Source organism: Triturus cristatus, chromosome 6 (assembly GCF_964204655.1).
Source record: "Triturus cristatus chromosome 6, aTriCri1.1, whole genome shotgun sequence".
In the NCBI taxonomy this organism is placed as follows: Eukaryota; Metazoa; Chordata; class Amphibia; order Caudata; family Salamandridae; genus Triturus; species Triturus cristatus.
This window is the reverse complement of record NC_140589.1, coordinates 1,078,203,171-1,078,230,434: the sequence shown is the minus strand read 5'-3', so window position 1 is coordinate 1,078,230,434 and position 27,264 is coordinate 1,078,203,171. Positions and strand designations below refer to the sequence as shown.

The following is a 27,264-nucleotide window of genomic DNA, read 5'->3' as shown; positions in this document are numbered from 1 at the left end:
ATGTACGTGCAGTTGTAAACAGTAGTACCGGTCGTGGTTACTACCCAGTAACCACTCACAATGACAGGACCTAGATAGAAGACATGAAGGCAGATTACCCCAATACATTTGAGTTCACTGGAAATCTGAAAGTGTTATTTCAAAAATTTGATGGCGTTCACATTCGAGCAGTAGCTAAAAAAGTTCATTGAATTGTTTAGTTGTGAAGTGGAGAAATGGAGCCTCTTGAAGTGTGGACCTAGTGATGTGAAAGGGACATTCTAACATCAGGTTCTTAACATTAAGCTATTGTAAACTTTCTAGAATTTACATAAGTTTTGCGTATTTCTGCATCTCAAGCCATACATTCTTTGCATCCAGGAGAACAGCCGGTGGGGAATCCTTGAGTGTGTACTCTATCTAGGACCTCTGGCCAAGCTGGTGTTCTATTTGTGTTTTGCCTGGGGGAAAAAACTGCTGTTCAGAGTAACCTAGTACCCAAAAAATAGTGTGAAGCAATGGAACTGATTTTTCTTTCAGCAACAAAATGGAGTGAGCAGAGGAACACATGGTTGTATCTTTTTCGTTCCAAAGCATATGACCTTTTTTGTGGTCTAAGAATGGGGCAAGCAAGACTAGGTTGTTGTGTGTGCAATATTAAGTGACTCTCCGAAGAATTAGAAAATGGCTTCTTCTGTCACTCATCAGACTCTGGGGGCAAAATGTTGTCAATTACTATTTTATTACTGAGAAGCTGAGAAACCTATACAGGGGTTCAAGTGTAATTGTTTGGTTATCCTATGGTGTCTTTATCCTCCATACTTTCTTATTGTCGTCTCCGTGCTTAGAAATGGATAAGGAATGCAGAAGGTTAAACTAATGGTGTCTAAGTTTGAAAAATTAAGTTTGTTTCTTGTAAGTATTTCTCAATTTGGAAGAACTTGGAGTACAGCATTTGAGCACCAGTATTACTGTTCAGCGTTAGCTGGAGTAGTATTACAGCATTACCATGTTAACCAAACGTCTTACTGAGAAAGTGCCAGACTGTAGTCTCTGTAACCCTCCCCTCAAGTTGTGGACAACCGACTGAGTCCTGCTTATCACAGGAGAGCTCGCAAGAATGAAACCTAGTAAAATGTTTTCTGCGAATGGTTGTTAACTATAATGAATAGCCAACTTAAAATGCTGGCTTTCATTCCATACGGAGACAGCAGTCCTTAATATTCAACTAAGTTGCTTTACTGTTGCAAGACAAGTGTTACCTTTTCTTAAATAACAAATATGTGTGAGACAGCCTAAGTTTTCATAATTTATGACATACAAGTCATTTTTGTAGTCTTGCTACAGAAATTTGCTACATGTTACAAGCCACACAGTATTCTGTACTTTCCAACCTGCTCAATGCTGTTTATTTAAATGGGTTCCCTGTCCGTTTCAGTGTTGTGCTTTGGATTTAGTGGTTTCCTCCCTCTCCTGTGTCTACCCCCACCCGAGTCATAGATCTCTCACCATGCTTTTTGAATGGATGTGTTGGATTGGATGGTAACTTAACTGAAGTGAGAGGACTATTGTTTCTCTGTGCAGCTTTTACACATCATTTGTCTTTTAGCACTCCATGAGTCTTCTGAATATTTGTCACCTGTCATCTCTTTTCTTTCATCCTCTTGTTCTATATCCATCCTTCCTTTGTCATCTTCTGAATTGTTTTTAATGCCACTGTCCCACTCTTGCGCCATGGTGGTAGTCCACTATTGGCTTTGCTAGTGCTGGAGGCCATTAAATTCCTTAAAGATTGACAAAGTAAATAACGAAGATCAGCCATATTTAAAATACAGGAACCAATCTTTTCTATACTTTTAAGATGGCCACCATGTGAAGCAACATGCGTTGTCGACACAGGCAACACAGCAGCCACCTAAAAGTTATAGGGGGAAATAAACGGTGTTTTAATTACTTACAAAATGACCACTGTGTTGCATGACATAATACAATACATATGATGCACTCCAACGAATAGAGAATCTGTAGCGCGTGTGCCTTTCATAAACTGAGGTAACGAGTGCAATCCCTAGGACTTTTTTCCCCCTAAAATTGCTTTGCGTTTTTTACAAAGTCTCTCCAAATCGAGCTACCACTTATGACAACTTTCATCATTCTTTTGTTCCTGTATGGGAAGTTTGCCAAAACTGGCCATGCCGATGGGCCCTAGTTCATTTCCACCATCCTCATCAGGTGGGGTAGAGGATTGGTCTGTACCCCCATCAAATGGGTGGTCAATAGATCTACAAGGCTATCGGATGAAGGACGAGTGTAGCAAAAGGATTGCACCTATTTAGTACACCAGTAATTTTCGCGGTTGATCACCCAGTTTTTAGAATACTATGGTGAGTGAGTCTCACCCAGCTCCTGCGCAGCTTGTGTAAGAGGCTCTAGGCTGGTTGCATGTGCGCACATGTGTGGGCTGCACATGTGCGTCTACTGTTGGGTGAAGCTTAGTATCTGCGCACAAGTAGCCAGATGGGGAATATATAGACAAGACATTTTATAGCACAAGAACATGCACTGCATTACATAAATAATGTGCAATATGCGATGAGATCCGCGCTTGCAATACATTCTTAGTGACTGTATATCATCGGCGTTAAACCACACAACTCTATTGCGTATTAGCCCAAAAAGCCTAGCCATTTGCCCCACACTCGCTCATACTTGGTTGGGCATCCCCGTGCCTCTTACACCGGCTTTTCATGCGCGACACAGAAATCCAACCCTCTGCACCACCGGGGTACTGTAGGGGGGACGTGGCCCTTTCATCTGGTTGCTATGTCTCTTCTGTCCACCTATGAGCTCAAGAATGCTTAATCAGCTTGGGAGCCTCCTATGCCTTTCATCACCACCTGGAGCAGGACCAGTGGAGTGAGTGGGACCTTCGACCCCTGAACCCCACTTAGTTCACTAACCTCATCCGCCCAATATTTTGTTAGTGCTGTGCAGGGCCACACCATGTGATAAGTCTGCGGGCGTCTCCGCACATCGTGGACAACTTAGATTCTGGAAATATCCCGCTCGGTGCAGCCTGGTTGGTGTGAGATATACGTGGTGGAGATATTAGATTTGGATCAACTTCAACCTGGCTGAAATAGTGATCACACGGGCCATAAGGGCATCCCGACAATCTTCGTCATCTAGGGGCCTCAACTATCGCTCCTAGCGAGTCTGCAGCTAAGCTAGTGTGATAAGGGAATTGTTAACGAGGGACTTTTAGATCTAGGTCACCTCCCCCCTTTTCCCAGGTCCCCCAGAGGAGTTTTGCTTTCAATGGGCTGAATTTGGGAAGGGAGATACCCACAGGTATCTCCCTCCCCAAGGCTAGCATGCCGGAGCTGTAAGTATTTATAAAAATGGAGTGGAGTTGAGAGTATAGACCCTGTAAGTCCTAAAAGGTGCGCAGCTGACCCTCCTGACTAAACATCACCGATCTGTGTAATGACAATAAGATCCCACTTTTGGGACCAATTCAGCACACCCACCTTCTCCACCCATGTACCATGCCACAAAGGTATCTGGAGTGTGAGTTTAGCGTTCCAGCAGGGGTAGGGCAGCGCTGAGCACCAAGCAGGGAATACCGTTCTAGTCCCTGCTGAGATACAGTGGAGGATTGGCGACCCATAGAGCATTGCTTTGGATACGTTTGATTCCAGGCTCCCCAATTCTAGCTGGTAGGCCGGGTCCGACCATCCCCTGGAGAACCAATCCTTGGTCACTAGGCGGCGTGTTGCAATATAGTAAGGGAAGAAGTTGCTCATCCCACCTTCATATTTGGCTTTTTGGCAGAGCCATCTGCGGTCCTGAGTTACCCCAGAGAAATCATGTGGTCAATTTTGTCTAAGGCATTAAACCAGTGGCATGGGAGATGAGGCAGATTTTGCAGTACATAGAGTAATCGAGGGAGTATAATCATCTAGTACAAGGCAATTTTTCCCAGCAGGTTCAAGTGGATAGCTTGCCATTTACGGAGGTCCTCTTTGGTCTTCTTTAGAGGGGCAAAGTTGAGCGACCAAGGGAGTTCTGGGTGAATTGCCACCCAGATCCCCGGTAGTGAAAGCTGAGGCATTTGATTGGGATATGCAATTGCCATGCCACACACTCACCAGAATCAATTTGACAGAGTTGAGTCTTAGACCTGACGCTTCCCCAAAAAGTTTCAAGATATGAAGACAACGGGGACTCGTACGAGCGGGGTCTGCCATGAACAAAACGTCATCCGCATAGAGGGCGATGCGCTCTTTATGGGAGGCCTTCCAGCACCATCCCTGGATTTGGGCATCGCATCTGAATAATCGGGCTAGCAGTTCTATCGCTAGAGTGAAAGGAAGGGGGGATAGGGGGCAGCATTGTCTCATTCCTTGACAGATGGGGCGGTCCTCCGTGAGGCCCCCATTGTTCAAGACTCGAGCCAACGGTTTGGAGTATAGCACTCATACAAGCCTTGTAAAGCATGGTCCGAAGCCTGCTCGGGCCAGCACAGGTTCCAAGTATCGCCAGTCCACTGTATCAAAGACTTTCTCAGTCTGTCAGCAGCAAAGCAAGGTGTGGTGGAAGGAGAGGACGATGAGCAAGTGCCATGTGAAGATGCCCAGGCAATGCCTCGTGCTACAAGCCAAACCTGGTGAGAGCTACACAGGTTAGCCCAAAGGAACTGGTTTGCTAGGTTTCCTTGGGTGCTGGCTGAGCTAGGGTCAAATTCAACTAGGCACGTTGCACACAAAAAAATGAGAAATTTAATATGTCCATGTTACATTTTGGGCTGTTACCTGTCGTGTACACTTGACCTATCCACCCAATAGAAGTACCAGGAAGCTTAGGGTAACACAGAATAGTAGAACAAGTGTTATAACCATTTTGTCTTTTATGCATTTCTGCCTTCCAAATGTAAGACCGTGTGTAACAAAAATAACAAAAAAAACATTTTGAACAATGCTCTCCAATTCACATGCTAATATGGGTACCCACAAATTCATAGATGCACTAATAACCAATGCTTCTAAACTCCATATCCTGTTCCCATTTTAGAAATACATAAGTTTTCTTAATACCTATTTTTCATTCTTTATATTTTACCAAATGTAATTACTATATACGCGGTACTCAATGAAACTGTTGCAAGGTGCAACTCGGTTATTGGCTCTGGGTACCTCAAGTTCTCGGTAGACCTTCACGCCTCCTATATCCCCACAACCAGAAGGGTCCCACAGATGTAACAGTATATTGCTTTCAAAAATCTGCCATAGTTAGAAGGTACATGTGCAAATGTAGACACAAATGGCAGGTTTTTTTTCTCAACTGAATTTCAATCCTTTTTAGGTCTCTGGACCATCCGGTCGGCAGACCGGAAGTCCGGCGATTTAATGACTTGGAAAAGAGGGGCTTGCACCCGCCCCTCTTCTCCCCTGTTCTCCATTGGCTGGCCTCTTGAATGCTGGCCAGCCACCGGAGAACAGGTCAGTCACTCCGTTGAAGGCCCGTCTTTTTCGGATCGGGGGGCGTGTTTTTTAAAGAAAGTCTCATTCTCTCCTCCAGCCAATGGCTGGAGGAGAGAAAAGACAAACACGCCCCCGAATCCGAAAAGGACGCTGCGTTTCTCCGAGGCATTTTTGCTCTGCCTCGGAGAAAGGCAGTGGTGTGCCTTTTGCTCTGCCAAATGTCTGCGCACAGGATGTGACTACGGCGCTATTGTTCTCTTTTTTCAGATTTAAATAGCGCGAACCGGGTCCAAGGGCATTCAAGCATTTTCTCTCGTCGTAAATTGTCCGCGCTTTTAAAGAAGAAAAGTAAAACCTTTTTTTTTTCTAAGAGATTTCGTCCCCCTACACGGTGTGCTGCGCTAGCCCCATAAAAGGAAGCTCTAAATTACATTTGAAGGCTGATGGTACAAACATTTCTTTATTGCTCTGCTGTTAGCTCATTGTTGTGATACTGTATTTGTGCGGCCCTTCACGGGTGTTCAGGTCCGTCATAAAAAGGATACGCGGGGCAGGGGGTGATAAAGGCAGCTCATTAGAGTAGCGGTATGAATAGGTATGTTTGTTTGAGTTTTACTACATCACGAACATGCTGGTTCACAGCTGCTGCGGGGCGCCATGAGACATAGCTGACAAAACGATAAGCAAGGCAGCCGCAACGGACAAGTGAGCAACGGGCGTCAGAGGCTGCGAGCAGGGCAGTGGCAGGACTCAGGAGGACATGGAACCGGGCAGTGACGTTAGAGCATGCGCGAGCAGGAGGCTTGGAGGATGCGAAACGGTCGGTCAGTGATGTGTGTGAGGGCACTCTAGTGGGGCAGTGATATGATGGCTCGTGACCAGGACAGTGAACTGAGGGCCTTGAGTCAGGCAGTTAAATTGAGGACTCGTAAGGTGAGGGCACGTGAGAGCAGCAGGCATTAGAGGGTGCTAGACAGGCAGAGGCAGTGGTGTGACAGCGTGTAAGCTGTCCGTGGTGTGAGGGCATGAACGAGATCGGGAGTGATGCGAGAGCACGCGCAGTCTTGGACATGATGTGAAGGCCCCTGCGAGCAACACCCGTCAAATATTGATCTGAGTCCATCCGCGAACCGGACAGTGATGTGAGGGCACTAGTTAGGAGGGGGCGAGAGCCGGGCATTGATGAAGGGCACACGAGTGCCTGGCAGCGGTGTGAGGGCTCGCACCTCGGTTTAAGGAAAAGTCTAAATATTGCAGTTGTGCAAAGTAGTCACGAGGTGGCGACGCCACTTAGCGGTATCGTGTTTCGTTCCTGTGTCTCTGCTCACATCACCCTAATGCTCTGAATGCCCGCAAAGCAGCTGCCAGCCTGGATCATAGGAGTGCATAATACATTGGTGAGCAAACGCTTTGGAAGAAAGCCAACAACCAACCCAAAGAACGAAGCTGCTGCTCTGTGAGTGCACGAGCAACAAGCATTTTTCATTTATACGACACCACAAGACAGGGGTTACGGTGCGGCAGCCAAGCAGATCACAAGAAAAAAACGAAAATAAACACGGGGGATGCGAACAGCTGGTGCTGCCACTTCATACGTGGGGTGAGGGAGGGAGGGCAGGAGCCCGAGGCTGCAGAGGGACAGAGAGAGGCAGGAGCAGCTTTTAAGGCGTATCGATCTGTCCCCTGAGGCCACATACATAGGGCACATACACGTACCTTGGAAGTACAAATAGTGGCGGGCTGGCGCAGGCTAACTCAGGCGGTGGGCTGGCGCAGGCTAACTTGGGCGGTGGAGTCCTGTATCCCTGGAAATGCCAAACGGGAAGGAGTCTTCAAACGTGGTGGTCCGTAGTGCAGGCAAATAGGAAAACAAGCATTTACAATGCAACGGTCTCGGCATTGTTAAAGTTAGAGCTATTGGCATTGCTCATGACAATGCCGTTTCGTTAAATGTTTTAAAAACAAAAACATAAACAAAAATGTCATGAGCAATGCCAATAGCTCTAACTTTACCAATGCCGAGACCATTGCATTGTAAATGCTTGTTTTTATTTCAACTGTTACTTTCTATAGGTAAACCTTGAATGATCTACACATATGACCCCTTGCTGGATTCAGAATGTTGTCTTTTTCAAAAATGTATAGCTTTCCCGGGATTCATTATTGGCTTCATACCTATTTCTACCACCAACTAGAAGCACAAAAAATAGGAATAATAGGCTCTGTCCCAGTAAAATGCCAACACTGGCAGCAAAAGGGTCACCTTTATTTGAACTGAATATTACGTGAGCATTGATGTATATTGTCCAACTGAAAGTGCTGTTTACTGAGATTCAATAAAATTCTGTTAAGAAAAAATAACTAGTATCCAACGCTCGTGTTCAAGTAGTACTCAGTCAAATTGACTGTTAAATGTGAGATTATAATATAATCTTAATTTTAATGTTTATTTTGAAATATAGGGTGCACTGGTCATTTCAGAGATTTCTAGAAGGAGCTGTTCTTGCTGGTTATGTGACTACTGCTCTCCTTAGTTGCGGATTGCTTGCTACAAATAAACTGCAGCTGCACCCCTGTATGAGTTTCTAATTTTCTTTGCTTGCTATCCTTCTACCACAATGTCGTCGCAACTTTGATGTTAAAAAGGTGCAGACTGGCCACCAGGTATATGTCCTGCTTCTTAATACATTTCAGAGCCTTTTGTAGAAGTATATATGGACTTATGGTTTTCGTATTGCCAGAAAATCCATAATTTAAACTGAGCACGCGTGGACGTCACCAGAGCAGCTAAACTTCTGTTACTTATCTGTGAACATACATCCGGCTAGTTGTTGGCTCTTGTTGGGCTCTGTGGCGGGGTCTTTGCACCTCTTTTGTTTCCCAGAGTAAACTACTAGTATACACCTTTTTTATTGAATGAAAAACGACGTAGAGTAAAATATCATGCCTCTAATAAAACGAAGATTCTTTTTTTCCATCGGTTTCCAAGGAAATCTGCTACTTTACCAATGTTATTTAGGGACTGCAATAACAAAAAAACTACTTTGCAATGTTATTTTTTTCATTATTTTAATTGCAAATTAACCTAAAATGGCTTCAGGTAAACAGTGAGACCAAGGTAATACTGGGGCAAGTTTTCAATATAAGCAATAGGATACAATGGCTGAGGTTACGCTTGGGTTCATATGGATAACATTAGCTGTTAGAATTTGAGCTTGCAAATGTCGTAGGGAATGAGTTTGGACCAGAGAAGAAGAGCAGAGGTTTGTTTGTTTGCTATGTTTTATGTTTTTAACTTGGTAATTTGCAATGAGTTGGGAGTTTGAGGCAAAGGTGTTAGTGAGAAAGTTTACTCTTAAACTGTTGGAATTGATGGAGAACGTTGGTTCACATAACCTGCCTATGTCCACTATTGATGAGGAAAAGGTTTATCCCCCTTTCCTCATGGTGCTACCCATCCTAGAAGTCTTTCTGGTTAACTTGCACACCATATCTAATTTTGTATGTTTCTGTAGCAATTTTAAATCTGTGACATCAACTGAGCAACTCGTATACATATTTTTGTTGTGTTTAAAAAAAAAAAAAAAAATTAAATCTATTTTGTGCATCCCTGGACAAACCACCCTATAGGGGTTCTTGTGTTTGTCTTTACTTTTTTAGTAAACCAATGGTTTTTTTCTGCCTCCCAACACAAGAACAAATGGAAAGGCCAGCTGCTAACCATATTTTTATATCTAGCCTGGATATACAAAGCTTTTTATTGTCTGGCAGACCTTTTGTTACCACTTCTTTAAAATATACATAGTGTGTGTGGTCTTTGGCTCTGACTAGAGGAGCATTTCTCTTACCTCATGCTATTGATTACACATAGTAACCAAATTTATTTCTGGCTTCTTCTGTATGCTTTACATGCAATTCAACTGTTATCACCAATACCGCCATCAATACTACAGTGCTTTAGACTATCAGTTATTTGTAGGAGTTTCATGGAATTTGGAGATTTCCATGCATTTATAACTTTTTCCGTAGTCGAACATTGCAACCATCCATGTTTTGATAATTTAAGTGGGTAAAAACTTTTAAGCTTGGGAAAGATGAACACTGTGTACATCGTGTAGAATTGGCACCCAAATGCAATGTAAATGTCAGCATGTTTGGGTATGGCACCTGTTTTCAATTGCATATTAGAATCCGTTTCAATGCATACATATTGTGTTAATGTCAGTTTGTTTAGTTGAGAGAGAGAGATATAGATGGCTTGCATAAATTATGAACCCCAGGTAATTACCGGCATTATTGACTTTTTGAAATGTTGTTGGCTTTAGTCCATTTTTCTTGTAAGCCATAATATTGTGGACTTTGTAGTTCCATCTTTCACTACATCACAATTGCATCTTGTGCTTGGCTTGATAGCCTAAAGTTATACTATACTACTTGAGAACTGACATAGAAAATGGGCTATTAAAGGCTAGGGCCACAACTGAAAGTAAATCATGTTGGTTTCCACATATAATATTAATGTTACTGTAGTCGGAGCTTACTAGGCATGATTTTGAAATGTGGAAGCAACCCTACAGCTGAGTCGGTCTAGCTGTACCATGCAGCAGGTTCCGACCTGCCTGAAGTATAGTGGTCACAATGACCACCCGTGAAGGAAAGGGATTCTTTGCGTATATTTACAAGGACTTAGTCTGGTATAAGCAAGGCAGATATTGTCACCAAAGCCAATTCTGCCCTTCACACTTATCCTCATTTAACTGTACTGCTGTATGAATTTTTATGGCCAATCATGAAGAGTTCTGCTGTTGCATTTAGGCAAAAACTTGACTGTCTGTACCATGTTTATGGTTTTTATTTTGTAGCAAACCTAGCTCTTATCCTCTGACTAAAAAAAAGTGCAAGGGCATCAGCCTGTCAAATTTGAAAATGTATTAACCGCTCATAAATGAAATGGTAACATAACAATACTAGCACAGTTGGGACCGACTTCTAATGCCATTCAAAGATTTCAAGACGTCCTTCTGTTTGAGTGTGGGAATTTCGTTCAGCAGGAGGAGACTGTAAGCAGGATAGCTGTCCCGACCAGCTCAAAAAGAGAACCAGGGAAACCGCACTAAACAGTATTTGAATTCCAGGAGATAATGGCACATTTTTATACCGGACTCTAGGGTGCAAAATGAAAAAATAATCAAAGTTCCCATCTCGTAAAGGAGACTGCTAGATGTGTGAATACAAGTAACCAGTACAGATCTGCAACAAAAAACACTAATGCAAACAGTGTGTTACATAGCAGTCTACTTTTCATAGTGATTCACCACACAGTCCTCCACTTTATTCCAAACAGACTTTTATTGTCTCTCGGATGGTTACTTGTTATATTCCCACCACCAGCCTTGTACACAAACTGGTAATCTCAATGACCACTTTGAAGTTCATTCTCACTTCTCCTTGATACTCCATCCTTCAAGAAGACAAAACAGTAAGTCAGTCTTTTTCCTAGGAAGTATCAGGTATGGAACTCTGTTCCAACAGCTATCCGGAAGACTTCAGCCTACACCACTGTAAAAAAAAATATATATATATATATATATATATATATATATATATATTACCTACTGGCGGTCGCCAGTAGGTAGTTATAGTTAGGACCACGTTTCCATAGGAAAACCTCAACATTCTATTTTGAATAACTTTGGCGCCGGTCGACGAATCCTCTCGAATTTCTCAAAATAGGTGGGGCGCTACGCTCCGCTCCTACCCTGAAAGTCTCGGGGGGATCCGTCAAGCGGGGGCTGAGATAAAAGGGGGGTCCCAAAACGCGTTTTTCCCATGCATTTTTCCATAGGACCTTTAGAACGAGCTACAGCCCGAACGGCTGAACAGAATTACTCAAAATTTGGCAGAGAGGTAGTCCCTAGGTCAAGGAAGTGCCTTTTGTAGGTTTGGTGTAAATCTGTTCAGTAGATTCTGAGAAAATAGCCTTTAAATCAATATATATATCTGAGCCCGCTTACGGTACGCTTACCGTACGCTTACGGTAAGCGTACGGTGGCGTGCGCGAGCGCGATTCTGATTGGCTCTTAGATCTTAGTAAACATTCGAATCGGCCGAAACCAGGAAGCGGCGGCCGCCATTTTGTGTATTTCACTCTGAAAAAAAAGAGTGAAAACAAGGAAAGGGGGCAATGAGGAGAGTTACAGACCCCCTAACATTTGTAAGGGGGTCAAAGAAGGACAGAAAAGTACAAAGAAAACATTTATTGATTTTAAAAAAAATCACGGGGTACGCGTACGGTAAGCTTACGGTAAGCGTACGGTAGGAAAAAAAAAAAAAAATGAAAATCAGATTTAAGTGTTTAGATATTAGGGGGCTCTAAAAAGAGCCGTTGTGTTTATGAAATGATTTTTTAGTGGTACCTACAAGTAAGTACCGATGCAGAGTCTAAGGTTCAAGAGGAAGACTCTGTTCCCTTCATCATTGAAGTGCACACCATCTCCTCTATAAATGTCTTGCATGTCATAACGCAAGTTGTTGTGGTAAATGGCACCCATACCATAGTCACGGAGGAAAGCAGAAACAGATTTGTTGACGTGCTTTCTTGCTTTGTCATCGCACCGCGTGCCCACCGTGCGTGCACGGCACTAACTGCGTAAAGTGGGCGCGCGGTGCGCGTAGCGCACCGCGTGCTCACTGTGCGCGCACGGTGCGCGAAGCGCACCGTGCGCGCACGGAACGAACTGCGTTAAGTGGGCGCGCACGCCACGAATGGCGTAAAGTAACTTAGCATTTAAAAAACCGTACAAATTCACTGAAAAAACCATAGGTTTCACACACGTTATAGTTAGGAATTAGCATTTAAAAAACCTTGCAAATTCACTGAAAAAACCATAGGTTTCACACATGTTATTGTTAGCGGAAATTTTACTGATAAACCAATGAAATTCCCCCGTTATAGTTAGTGCAGGCAACTATAACTCACGCGACCGCAATTTTCTGCTGATGACATATGTGTCTTTATGAAAAAAAAATATTTGTAATATATGTATAGCTAAAAATGTATGGAAGAAGACATGGGCAAATAAGTGTCTAAATACAGTATTAGCATCAGCAGAGGATTGCGGTCGCGTGAGTTATAGTTGCCTGCACTAACTATAACGGGGGAATATATATATATATATATATATCAACTCCCTACAATCACAAAAGCACTTTTGTGAAGAAACCATAAACCTACCACAGTGGTCCCAGTACAATCCCACACAACTTTTACCACTGCTATGATCTATGCACATCTGTGTATAATGATCACTCATAAGCTGCTTCTTTTTGCACTGCATGGGTTTAGTCTTATGTTTACATATTATATGCAACATTACTATTGCAATTTGACTCTATGTAAAGGATTTTTTTACTTACTGTGTTTTGCCTGCGCCATATAAGACTGCATATGAATAAATAGCAAGAGTGTGCTTCTGCCATTAAAACTGTGAAGCTTTTCGCTTATCTTATTTATGACTTCAGACTTTGCAACGACAGGCCCCTTAGAAACCATAAAAAAATAAATTCTGGTAAGGGTAACTCTTAGTCTGCAATTACACGTGTAATTGTTCTTTCATGACCTTAATCCCTTTGTGGATCTTGTGGGTGGTGAAGTGGCTAAAGAATGCTGTAATTTTAGTTCAGACTTTCTGCAATGACAATTGTAAGAAGTACAAGTCTCTTGGGGAAAGTAGCATTAGCAAAGCTAATAGGTCTTGCCTTTGGGACCTACTAACTTTGCCAATGATTTTTGTCGCTGCTGAACAAGATTGCGTTAGTCTCCCCCAAGTGCTTTTTTACCAAAGTGTGGGCGAAAAGAACACTGCAAGAAAGTGGGCAGCTGCAAGTGGGAGAGCAAACACAGGGCATGGGGTAATTTTGTGGGAGAGAGGAAGAGAAAATAAAGAGGGAGAGAAAGATGGAAAACACGCAGTGTGATGGAGTGCTGAACTAAAAAGTTAGCAAGTCCGCCATCAAGAAGATGGTGAAGAGGCTATTTATAAAGTTTTGTATAGCGCGAACATGACTGGCGGGTATCGGAACGCTTCACAATTAGGATAGTTAGGGTATAGAATGGGAAGGAAAGCATTACTTGAATATGCACAACACGAACATGATCAGAGTGTAGCACAATTAGGGTAGGACGGACACAGTACAGGCGAAAGAACATTCAATACATTTGAGCATAGCAGGCGAACGCTGGATTATACTAGTTGTCAAACGGGGGCAGTAAATAAGCTGTTGGTCCAGGGCCGTTTAAGGCAAAAATGTAGACATTAGGATTTTTTTTTACTTCCTTTTTTAACGGAGCGGTAGAAGAAATTTGTCAGACTTCCGGTGGAAGAGTTCCAGATCTTAAGTGCAGCGCCTAAGAAGGCTCTGTGGCTCTTCTTTTTGTTGAAGAGCTGTGGTTTCAGGAGTAATGCATGTGCACTTCGGGACTGTCTGCAACCATCAGATAGTTCTAACTTTTGAGCCACATGAAAGGGAGTCTTGAGATGGATGGCTGTGTGTGTCATGCAGGCTATCTTTAACTGTATTCTTGCTTCATATGAGAGCCAGTTTAGGGATTTGAGGGCTGGGGAGATGTGATTGTTTCTTTTTGTACCCGTAATCAGTCTGGCTGCAGCATTAATGGAGGCTCTTAGTGGGGCCAAGTTTATATTTGGGAAGTGCCCAGAGGGTGGAGCTACCATAATCTAGCCTAGGCAGTAAAAGAGCTTGTACCGCCGTCTTGAATTCCTACTGTGGAAGGAATGGTTCGAAATGTATTAGTAAGCTCAAATGGTGTTTAGCACCCTTGCATACCATTGCTAATATGGTTCTGCATGTTAAAGTGTTTATCTAGTGTGATTCCGAGGGATTTTGCAGATTCAATTATGTGGGGAATGCAGTTGAAGGCTGTAAGGTATTTCAGCCAGTGGTCGATCTTGGGAGTGTGATTAGGCGCAGGCATTCTGCTTTGGAGGTGTTGAGCATGAGGTGGTCATCAGTTAGCCAGTTTTAAGTATTCGTCAAGGTAGTGTTGAGTTAACCCCTTCAGTGCCCATGACGAGCTGGACTCGTCATGGGCTGCGGTGGCGCTGTGCCCATGACGAGTCCAGCTCGTCATGGACTCCGCCCGCTAATGCAAAGCGCGGCACTGGGCGGGGAAAGGGGCGGGCATGCAAGGGGTTAAATGAAGTCTTCAGGGGAGGTGATTTTCAAATAAAGTTGATTGTCCGCATACATATGGAAGAGAATGTTAGCTGAGTTCAGTTTGCTTGCCAACTGTTCCAGGAATACATTGAAGAGTATTGGTGATAGGACGGACCCCTGTGGAACCTCCAGAGATACTCAAGAGGGCTGGGATAGGGATTGATTCACCTTGACTCTTTGTGGTCTGTTGTGGAGGAAGGAAGTAAACCATTGCAATACTGGACCTGTTAAGCCCATCCTGTGTTCTAGAATGGATAAGAGGTTATCGTGGTTACGTGTCAAAAGCGAAAGAAAGGTCAAGGAGAATCAGGAGGCATGATTCGTTTTGGTCTAGAATTTTTAAAATGTCATCGATAATGTGAGTGAGAGCAGATTCTGTGTTATGACCATTCCGAAAACCAGATTGATGTTGGTCAGGAAGTTGGAAATACTCCACGTGTGCGCAAAGTTGCATCTGCAGACATTGTTCAAGCAGTTTGGCCAGCTGGGGGCTGTTGGAGATAGGACAAAAGTTATTAATATCAGAACTGTCTGCAGTAAGGTTTTTTTTTTTAGAATGGGGGAGACTTGCACTGCTTTTAGGCAGTTGGAGGATCATGCTTTGCAACAGCAAGGCGTTTACAATCATTGTCCCGGGGGGGGGGGGGGGGGGGGGAGGATGGTATCCTTGATATCTTTGAAGCTGGGCGGTGGTAGCGGGTCGCTGAAGTGGTTAGATGGGTTGATAATGAGCGGAGTGTTGTAGCGATCTCTTTCGCTGAGGGAAGTAAATGAGTTCCATGAGGGGTTGTTCTTGGTGCTAACTCTGGAGGAAAAGTGCAGCTCATGGTGGACTGGAGGAGCCGCCCACTTCGAGATTGGGAGAAGAGCCCTCTTTGATTCCAGATCGCTGTTGATGCTTTTTTTGTTTTTGTTTTCTCAGTGAAGAAGGCAGCCAATTTGTCACATGATGGAAGGCCATCACCGGGGTCAGAGCGATTGGGTGTCTTGACCAATTCCTGTTTAACAATTTCAAACCGTTTCTTGGGGCGGTTTTTGGCTCGATTAAGTCTGAGCCAACACCCGCATTGCTTCCTGCCGGGGGTGGTAACATCTTTCCCTGACACAGATTTCTAATGTATATCCTTTCCTGGTGGTGTTCACGTCTCCCCAGGAGGGCAGAAGCCTGTTTGTGAGGACAGTCTGTGTGTGCAACCATAAACAGGCACTGGATATGTTGAGGAACCAAAGTGCAATGACTAAAGTTGCACTTTGACCACCAGTGACATTAAGTTTGATTTAACAATTAAATCTGAATTAATGTAATGATTCTTTTGATACCTTACTGTAACCACTTCAGTAGCCCAATTCAGAAGTTAGCAGGGCTGAGATGTCAGCCTGTAACTCTGCACTCACCAATTGGGCTACTAACCTTTCCACAGTAAAACATGGTAGTTTTTTTTTCTGCTGGAACATGTAAAAGTATGTGTTCCACCTTTTGATATACATCACCCTAGTTTAGAGCTCAACTGTCCTACTATGGGGGTGACTTACATACATCAAAGGGAGGACTAGGCTTTACTATTATCTTAAACAGGCTATGCTCCAAGGGAGAGACTTACTCAAGATTGACCAGAGAAGCCATTGAATAGGAAGCAAGCAAATGAATGTTTAAATATTGTACTGGGTGTTTATGACCGGTTCTTGCTAACCAGATTCAGATTTGGGATTGTACATAGACTTATAAGTTTGCCAGAAATTAATGACTGGTCACGAACGATGCATCTATATCCCTGCGATTACCATAAAGAACAATCCACTTTACATGTTTTTAGTTTGTAGATTTTATGATGGAGCTAGAAAAACGTTGATTGTTCCAATTTTAAAATTTTGGGTGTCTGGCAATGTCGTCCTGCGCTTGTTGCATTAGTGTCTGGAAAATGAACATCTAGTTTGGAGAGTAGTAATGTTTGTAAATAAAAGTGTACTTAATTGCAGGAAAATTATTTTATTATGAAAGTCTGGTCCTATTATGAAATATGAGATAGCAATGAAATGAATTATTTTTTTATATTGGATGATCTTATTTTTATTGTATGTTGTGCTTTTATGATTATTTATGACCGTAATCGAATAAAGCGGTGCTTGACTTGAGTGTCAATAAAATCAGTCAATGGTACGCAATGGGTGAGATGTAAGCCCACAATAGGTCTTTTGGCACCTGTCTGTTAGGCTTGATCTAAAAATGACCAGTTGTTTAGGAAATCAAAAGGTCTTTAGTGGTTGTATGATGTGAAATGCAGCAGTGCTTTGTTTTGGAGGTTCAAAATGAGCTGTTCAAATGTTATTATGGCTAGCAAAGGCCTACAGAAAATAAACTAAATCTCCAAAGAGCACTAATAGTAGTGGTTGAACTTTTTTCTTGTCTCCTAACATAGGGCGTATGAATGTTGTCCATAACTTGCTCATTCAGTGTAAGTTTGCAGCCTTAGAGGTACATATTTGACATACTCTGGATTTAAGATCTTGCTCTTTCACCTAGTTTCAAATTACAGATAATTTTTTTAAAGTGCGTGTACACCTTGACTAGCCTAGTGCCCTTTAAGACATCAGCGGAAATGGTCTTACAGCTCTTTTTTTTGTTCACTATAGACTGCAAGCTAGGAGTAGAACTTAAGGAGAAAGAGAGCAAACCTTGTGACGTAAATGAAAAGAAGTCTGTAAATCGTTTAAGACCATCTCGTGGTCACAAAGCCTTGTCCAGTCGAGATGGCAGCCGTAAATTTGTTGGAAGTCCAGAAAGGATTGTGCCATTAAGGGAAATTCGACATCCGTTCGCTCTGTATGCAGCTGGGGAAAAAAAGAAAGACACTGGAAGTCAGAAAACTCACAATGTTTGTGCACCAACATCTGCCAACGAAGTAAGTGTATTTAAACTTTTTTCAGAAGCAATAAACTTTAGTCGGCCGTTTTGCCTTTTCTCTGGTATTTTGTGCCATCCTATTTTTGTTTAAAGGCTCTTGTACAATGAATTGTTCCCAGGTTAAATAAGGAAAAATATTGTAGATCAACATTTATTATGTTGTTTTACACGTTATCTGTATGGTAGAAAATGGGCTCCTTTGCTGTGTGCCAACTAATGTGGTGATATTTGAAAGTTCATGTGGTAATCTTGTTATTCAGAAAACTCTTCTGTACTACATGCAGTTCTGGTGGGATGAATTGCAAAATGCATTTCTTTTGATAGTGTAAATCAAAAGCGACTTCGAAATGGAAAGGCTAATGATAATTAGTACAATACATCGAGTAAAAAATTACTGTGCAATTAAATAATTCAATAGTAGACTGTAAACAGGTTTGCCTCATGGGATGATTAGTGAAACCAATCACATCTTCGTAGGGGAAGGACTTGGTGTACTATATTAAAGAGATGACGGGGGCGTAGCTTGGACGGCAATGAGGGAAGTTGCCTGCGTCTGCCGCTCCGTTAACCCCTGGGAGCAACCAAACGATATCAGCACCCCAAACCATGCCAAAAGGAAAAAAAAATGATCTCCCCGTTAGGAAAGGCTCGAGGAGAAGAGGGAGTCTGAAGCAAGCACCCGCCAAGGAGCAGAAGCGGGTATTTTCCAAACTCCTATAGTACTGAAGCAGAGCACAAGATGGCGACTCGAAAGTGAAACCACCAACACAAAAGCCTGGAAGGAACAAAAGAGCTACGGCGCCCTTAGTGGCCACAACTCACCGACAAATCCAGTTAGTCCAAGCGGAACCTCCCAGCGCGACACCCCCAACGGCGTACAGGTCACCCGATGAAAGCAGCTCACGACGTTGGCGAGCGCAATTCTCAGGTAGCAACAGCAGTGGATGCGGCGTTGCGGGGCAACGGAGGGGGACGGCGCCGCTAACCTAGCCAAAAAAAGAAGGCGCAAAAAACCGAGGATGCACCCGAAATAAGCCACAATAGACAAGAGCTGGGCACTCGAACCGGACGAAACAAAACCGAAACTAGAACTACCCAGAGGAGGCAGCCATCTTGGATAGGGAAGCAGAGTGGCTCCGAAAACAGTGCGCGGAGGAAGCGAGAGTCTCCAGACAGAGGCGAGCAGGATAGCGGGAGAGTAACAGGCGCCCACAATGAGGGGGAAGAAGCAAGCAAATCTGAACCGCAGCCAACACTTCGCGCACAAGAACAAACGCTGTCACGAGAGAAGAACGAGGAAGGCAGGGAGAAGCGAAACAGGAAGAGCAGTGAGAGTCCAATAACTGTTTTTCTCACTGGAAAGGCAAAAGACACAACAAATCATGCCGCATACCTGAACCCAGGCTCCTACACCAGGTTCAAGCCAGTAGGAACCTTGGCGAGGGACAGTGCGGAGTGGAGGCAAACACGCGCAAACCTCACCAAGGCTCCTCCATACGGGCTCATCAATCGGTACCCTCCTTAGGGGCGGGGAACAGTAAGACCCAAGCTTACACAGGCAACCCTTCCGAAGTGGAGCGAAACGCACATAGGCAGAGGGCGCAGAGGAGAAAACGCTGGGCGATAACGGGTGCATAGAACAAGAGACAGATGTAAAGTGACACGGTTACTGAGGCAAGGAGTAGCACGCCACCATAAACGGAAGCACCAACAGGAGGGGTGGCGCTAACACGGCCATCGCGAAGACACGCCAACCAGGTGAAAGGCCTACCAACACCGGCAGCCACACAAAGTAGAGGTGCGTCAGAGCTCCATCCAGCCCCGCAAGAGTACACAACAAGCTGGTCGAAGACACCCAAACTCACTCAACGTGGACACACACAGGAGCAGAGATACCAACTCACTACGCAAAACCGAGGCAGAAGATTCGAAATACAGCAAGTAAAGAGAGGGTTGTCAACCATGGCGGGAAATGAAGGGAAAATTCAACCACAGACAAAAAAAAAAAACTAGGGAGACACACTAATGGATTCGCCCATCAAGCACAGACCGGATATCAACAGCACTCTTGACATGATTCTGAAAAAACTAGCTGAGGTCCTAGCTAAAACCACGAAACAGACTAGGGATGCAATCCAACTGGAACTGGCAGCTGTTAGGGCGGACATGCACGCGGCTAACAGACTGACGGTGGTAGAGCAGAGAATAAGCGACATAGAGGGCGGGGACCAACAAATAAATAAAGACCTTAATGCCCTAACGAAGACCACAGCAGCCCTTCAGCGTCGGACAGCGGAATTGGAAGACCGGAACAGAAGGGGGAACATAAGAATCCTAGGAGTGCCGGAGGGTGAAGAGGATAAAGCGGGATCCTGCATGACTTTCATTGAGGAAATGATCCCCAAAATTACAAACATTAAATTCGATCGCCCCTGCGAGCTGGACAGAGCATACAGAGTCCCAGCCTTCAAAGCTGCCACTAGAGCGTGCCCTCTGCCAATAATATGCAAGCCACTACGCTCACAACATACAGAGGCCATATTTGGTGTAGCGAGGAAAAACCAAAACATGCAGTCGAATGGCCAGAGGATAATCCTAACACAGGACTGTTCCAAACCTACAGTGGACATAAGAAAAGGATTCCTGGCACTGCGAGAGAAATTGAGGAAGGAGAACATAATATTCTCGTTTGTAGGCCCCACAAGATTCAGAATAAGCGTCAAAGGCAGAACGCATCTCTTCGAGGAACCAAGAGTTAAGCAGATACCTAGATGGCCCAACACAACAAGAGATGGAAACAAACTTAACAGGAGCGAGCAAGAGAAGAGCCTCACCGGGGCTAAGAGTGGAGTAAGCAGGAGGGAAAACAATCGACAAGGGGAATACTCGGGAACTTGCACTGACCTCAGAACAACGACTACCTCAAGACGAAAGGAACTAATAGAACACATGGTTCGGCTTACTCAGGGCGGGTACAGGATCGAACAAGAGTAAGACCAAGAAACAAGATTTACACTCAGCAACCTTGGTACCTACCTCAAATCAACTGATTTGGACTCTGTCTTGATCAATACCTACCACAAGGCGCTGCTGGAAGAGCCTGTACACGATCAAGCGGAACGCCACGACACAGGGAGAAACCAGAACGATATATATCCGTATATCCTTTTTGTCTATATAGATAGGTGATATGTGTAGAGTTCTACGCTGGAAGAAGAGATTAGGGGGACGCATATACGCAAATGCCAATTAATACAATCCTATAATAACACTGGCATACTAAATTACGACTCCCAGGGAGAAGGAATGGAGATCTTGCAGTCGCACGCTCCGCATACGAGGTTTTGTAACGGGGGGGGGGGGGAATTGCCTGTCTTGTCTGTCTTATTTGTATTCTTCGAATCTATCCACTGTCTTCTACACTATCTACATCCTTCGATCTATACACCTACATACAAGAAGCAAAAGGTTGTCAGGAGCTGGGGGGGGGGGGGGCGCAACAGATCCAAAGTGAGGGAGCACAGGTACCATCCACCACTTCAGGTAGGCCAACCAACTAGGAAGGGAGTGCTCATACAGAACGCAGGGATGACAAAGGGGGAGGGCCAAATGGCGATCGCACACTACAACCAATGACCCAAAACATCACAAACTCCCTGACAAGGAACCTGAAGATAGTCTACCTCAATGTAAAAGGCCTCAACCACCCAGTCAAGAGGAAAAAAATACTAGACCACCTAGCTAAGACCAAGGGGGACGTGTTCCTGTTGCAGGAAACCAAGCTCTCCCTCGGACACCAAACTAGTCCAAGCCAGATGGATAGGACAGGTAGCCTGCGCTCTGGCAATAGGTAAGAAACTGGGTGTGATCACCCTGATAAGAACTCCAAACTAAAAATAGAAGATCACGACGAAGCAGGGAGATTACTCATTACGCGCCTGAAAAGGGAGAGGAGAATACCCATGTAGCGAATATCTACGGCCCCAACACAGACAACACCGATTTCTGTGAGGGAGTCTCTAAGAAACTGGAACTTATTCCCCACAACGACCTCCCAGTGGTGACAGGGGACTTCAACAGAGCACTAGACCACACACTAGACAGATAATCACAGTGCCTTTCCCACCCCTCAAATGCACACACCGTACTAAAGAACATCTGCACCAGATTCAACCTCAAAGACCCATGGCGACTACAACACTCGGACACTTGGGACTACACCTTCTACTCCAACCCGCACAACTCCTACAGTAGGATAGACTACATATTAATCACAGGCACACACACTCACTTAATAGAGCACACTGACAGTGCACCTAGATTACTCTCAGACCACTCATGCATCAGCCTACAGCTAAGCCGTCGCCATAACGAAGACATTCCCCGTAGATGGAGGTTTAATAGCGACGTCCTGGCAGACCAAGGCAACAAAACCAAAATTGAAGAGGCCATAACAGAGTATCTGCTACACAATGACACACAGGGCACTGACCCCAAGAACATATGGGACGCACTTAAGGCCACAGTCAGAGGCACGATAATAGATATCCAAGCCAAAATGAACAGAAATGCTAACCAGCACCTGACCCGACTTGAACATGACATCAAAAGGCTGGAGTCGAACCACATCAAAGAACACTTGCACCCTAACAGAACTCACTAAGAAAAAATATGAATACAACGGAATCCTGAGCGAGAGGGCCGGGTTGTGTGTGAACAAATATAAGGCCATCAACCTATGCGAGGCGAATAAGGCGGGAAAGCTCCTAGTCTCCTACCTAAAGCACAAACAAAGACCATTTACCATCTCGTCAATCACCGACTCACATAACGCACACACCAGGCATAAAGAAATCCTAAGAACCTTTCAAGAGTTCTATCAAGAACTGTACAAAAAGATCAGGCATTAGATCAGAAAGGGTGTGCAAGTTATCTAGACCGATTAGACCTCCCAAAGGTAACGAATGAAGAAGCACAGATACGATTAACCTCCCAAAGGTAACGAATGAAGAAGCACAGATACGAGGTAAGGAAATAAGCACGGTGGAGATAGAGATGGTGGTCAAGTCCCTAAAAGAAAACAAAGCACCAGGCCTAGACGGATACAGGGCCACGTTCTACAAAACATTCCTAACACAATTGCAACCAACCATGAAAAAATTGTTCAACCACTGCGCGGGGGAGGGAGTAGTTTCCCAATCCATGTCAGAGGCGCACATAATTGTTATCCCGAAGGAAGGCAAAGACTGACAACTACCCCAAAACTATAGACCCATATCACTAATCAATGTAGACTGCAAAATTTACGCTAAAATCCTTGCCTCAAGACTAAACACTTCTCCCAAGACTAATAAGCAACTCACAGGTAAGGTTTCTAAAGACCCGCATGTCACACGACAACACCAGACTCTTATGCCACCTACTAGAACGCGCCGCAAAAATAGACGAACCTGCGGTGACTATTACACTAGACGCCGAGAAAGCCTTTGACAGGGTATCATGGGACTTCCTAGAACAATGCATGCGGGCATTTAACCTTGGGGAAACCTATATACGGAAAGTAATGGCATTATACGGAGACCCCAGAGCCCGCATTGTAGTTAATGGGTCAGTCTCTGACCCTTTCCCTCTACAGCGTGGAACAAGACAGGGTTGCCCCTTGTCTCCCTCGCTATTCCTGTTGTCCTTTGAACCCCTGATCAGGGATATCAAGGCTAACAAGGAAGTGAGTGGGATCACGATTAACTAGGTCACAGTCAAAATAGCCGCATACGCAGACGACCTTCTCGTAGTGACAGAACGACCCGCGACCTCTATCACGGCCCTCATAGATACCATAGGAACATACTCGATACACTCAGGATACAAACTTAACAAGGACAAGTCGGAGTGCAAACCACTCAACGTCCACACCACTAGGGACACACTGGGAAAATCGGGCATAGCGTGGCAAGCGGGCTTTATCAAATATCCAGGGGTACATTTCGGCAGTGACCTCAAATCCACACTTGACCAGAACGAGAAGCTACTTTTAGAGAAGACAAAGACCTTGCTAGAGTCCTGGTCTCCCAAATTTATATAATGGTGGGGGAGGATTGAAACAGTTAAGATGATGATCACGCCAATGATCAACTATCTGCTGAGAATGCTCCCTCCCATTCTCACTGAAGACTTCCACTGCAAAATAGATAAGATGATTAACCAATTCCTATGGCGGGGTAAAAAAGCGTGAATAAGCTTAAACAAGCATTTGCCATGCAATAGGTCTCGCATTTACGCCTGTTTAAGCTATTGGCATTGTAAATGACAATCTTTTATTTATGTTTTAATAACCAAAACATAAATAAAAGTGATTTTCATTTACAATGGCAATAGCTCAAACTCGCGTAAACGCGAGACCTATTGCATTGCAAATGCATGTTTCCTATATATTAGCGAAACTATGAAATTAATTGCCCATTAGCTTAGGGAAAGTAGAAGATATGGGGTGCTTCAGAAGGCAGCTGGAAGCCTATCTAATCAGGATGAGTGGGCGCTAAACTTAGCGCCCACTCACAAGCCACACCGAAACACACTCGCTCCCCTCCGAGCACACCAATGGAGTAACGTGCAATGTATCTGCAAGTGTGCTTTGCAACGTACATTACCATCTTTAAATTTATCTATCTCATTCTGAATTTATTGCAAGTCCATTAAAAAATAGATTTTTTTTCCATAGTAAAACTTGATTCATCAGGTCGTGGCATGGGGGTCGCACGAAGCATGTCCTCATTGACAGACAATCGAGCACTATCCCTGTCATGGGTTTCTCATATAGTGATGCTTTCTGTCTTTTGCGAATTCATAGTTGTGACCAACCTCTTTTGTTATCTGGATGTCAGTCAGATCTTGTCTATTCCTCCTTTTTTCCTCGCTTACGATGCACCCCTTGTAAACTGACAATGTGGGCGGTTTGTCTGTCAGCAATTCGTTTGCCTTAAGGTAATGACTGGAGAAAGAGATTTTGAAAAGTTTTTATATATTTCAGACCGGAGCTCATCCTCCCCCACAGGCTTTGCCGTTTGTATGCAAATTACCTGTTGTTGCCACTGCATCTTTCTTTGAGTAGTGTGGAAGCAGAATTTGGGATAAATGGTTCTTATCTAGGTTAATTCCCATTGAGATGCTCTGAGCCCAATTCACAAAGTCTTGTAAGAGTATGTACAGGAGTGCTACTAGCGGTGATAGAGGATGACTGAGGTTAAGGAGGGCAGCGTTTTGAAGGTGTTTATCTGTTAGCGAACATTACACCTAACCTCATGGCAATGTCATTTGAGAAGAACAACAGCCATCCACATATGTTCTGCAGAGGTGTGATGGGGTAAACTTTTCTATCTATACAGGATTTACTATTGAAGTGCAACAGAGAGCTAGATGCACCATATAAAATGCTGTGTTGATTAATTATTTTGGAGATAAGAAACAGTGAAACAACCTTTCTAAGTGACATCTACACAAACTCCTTGTATTTATGCCAATAAGGAGGATACTAAAGAAGAGGACCTGAGGAAGGTGGCTACGAATTATTGAAACAACCGAAACATGCTTTGACCGTGTGTGTTCCCTGGTCTAGACACATTGACGGAAGAAGGAAGCTGGGTCTCCTCTCTGTGTCTCCATGAGAACTTCTGGGGATTAATGATTAGTTTGTGGAGTATGTGTTATGATTGACTGGTATGAATGGATGAACAGTTAGGGGTTTGTGGCTTGGATTTTATTCTCTTGCTTAGAAAGCGATAAAATTAGTATTATGGAATATTTGTACTTTCAATGTAAAATTGGGCATGTAGGAAACATCATGTCGAAAGTATGTAGTAATGGAGTTTTGTTTGTTAGAATATAGTGGGTTAGTGAATATGTATTTAATTAATTCTTAGTAAATTGATCGGCCAGCAGGCTCTTTTAGTATACATTGTTCTGTTGTCCCCCGTTCCCAAACCGCCAAATAATTGATTATGGGTACCCTTCATTGAATGGTCCAGGAGTGTTACTACTTCGGTACCGCAAAATGCCTTTTTGAAAATGACCCATAATCGCTAAACCATACCAGGTTTCGACCAATGTTACTCATTTAATATGCTTGTAGTGCACCATTTACCAAGGATGTGGCATAAGGCCAGAGCTGCTGACTTTGGAACTAGGGACCAAGGTTCGAGTCTCAGTGTCAGCTCAACATCCTGTGATTCTGGGCACATCACGTAATCTCCCCATGCATCCCAAAAATGAACTTGTCTTTGTGTAATGTAACTGGTGCTCATGTAAAGCGCTACAATGCCTTCGGGTCCACTTTGCGCTATAGAAGACTGAAACAAAAAATAGATACTTGTATCTTTGTCCCCCCCCTCCAAAATCCTCCTGCCCATGCTTGCCAGAGAGGCAACACCCATTACCCGCTGCACCCTGAACAGCATCAGGACAGTGTACTTTAGTTTGCGCCCCATTGCTGTCCGCCTACTGACACCCCCACATATATCATTGGTAAAAAAAAAAAAGCGACATCGTATCATTGATAAAAATATGGATTGCGAATGGTTTTATATTTCCTAAATGACCGCATTGTGCTGGTCTGTGTGCCAGACTGCTAAAAGTGAAATCAGACTCCCCTAAATCTTGAATTTGGATCGCTCTGCGCAGCTGAAATAACGCGGCCTGAGTGGGTCGAGTCACGCACCCATCCAAGATGTTTACTTTCACTCCGAACCATCGATCCTGGAGCAAAAGGAGATTACAGAAAAGCGCGCCCCGCGCCGATTGTTTTAACCACTATCAAAATGTTGATTTGTGCCTTTGGCACATTCGCCATGTTTGACCGATTCCGGACAGGGCTCCTGGAGTCAGGTTGCACGGGCAGCAAGCACTGATGTCACTGTTCGTGAGTTGGACGGACCAGGATTGGTTTATCAGCTGTGGCTGCGGGTCCCGAGGCATGGACCGTTATCACATTCAAGTACAGCGAGAACAAAAGTTTTAAAAAAATCAATCTGCCACAAAAGACTACAAGGACGGTGAACAAAATGCACCCACACATGCATGTTATAAGCAAGCAGCCGTGAAAGTGATCGCGGTCAAACATCAAAGCGGCCATGAAAGTGAAAGTAATCTCGGTCAAGCGCGGCGCGCGTGCACATGCACTGTAGCTCTAGGCTGGCCTGGTAGCACTTTTTGGAGCCCTCTCAAAAAGTCTCGCCAGACCAGCACATGCGCTGGGTCAGGCGAGACCTAAAAAACTAAGACTAGACAAAAAACTGGGTGGCCTAAACTTAGCAGACTTCAAAACCTTCCAGATCGCATTCCTGGCAAACAGGGGTCCTACTGGCTTTTGCCTAGTCAGGGGTACACGCCAGTAAGGCTAGCAATTGAACGAGCCATCATAAACCATCTAGAACCAATGGCACTCCTCGCAGCCAATAAACACATATATGCTTCCAACCCAATACTCAAACACAAAAAATGCCCTGCTCCAAATAGACAGAAAAATGGAGTACTCCATAAAAAACTCCAAATGGGAATCGCTGTGGGCAAACACCACATTTAAGTACAGGGGGGAACCCCCTTTCCATAGAGACCTGGATGAAGTTTGGAATCTCCTTTCCAGCACAACTGCAAGAAGGAGAAAGGCCCATC

At 44.1% G+C, this 27,264-nt stretch overlaps 1 protein-coding gene across 2 annotated transcripts in view; it reads left to right on the top strand.

The window, feature by feature from the left end:
• CCSAP (centriole, cilia and spindle associated protein) overlaps positions 1–27,264 on the top strand; it is a 98,547-nt gene that overhangs the window by 49,131 nt on the left and 22,152 nt on the right. For both annotated transcript variants that reach the window (XM_085611952.1, XM_085611951.1), the window contains one exon: positions 17,331–17,599. In XM_085611952.1, the coding sequence (XP_085468078.1) occupies positions 17,331–17,599 (269 nt within the window). The remainder of the gene's footprint in view (positions 1–17,330; positions 17,600–27,264) is intronic.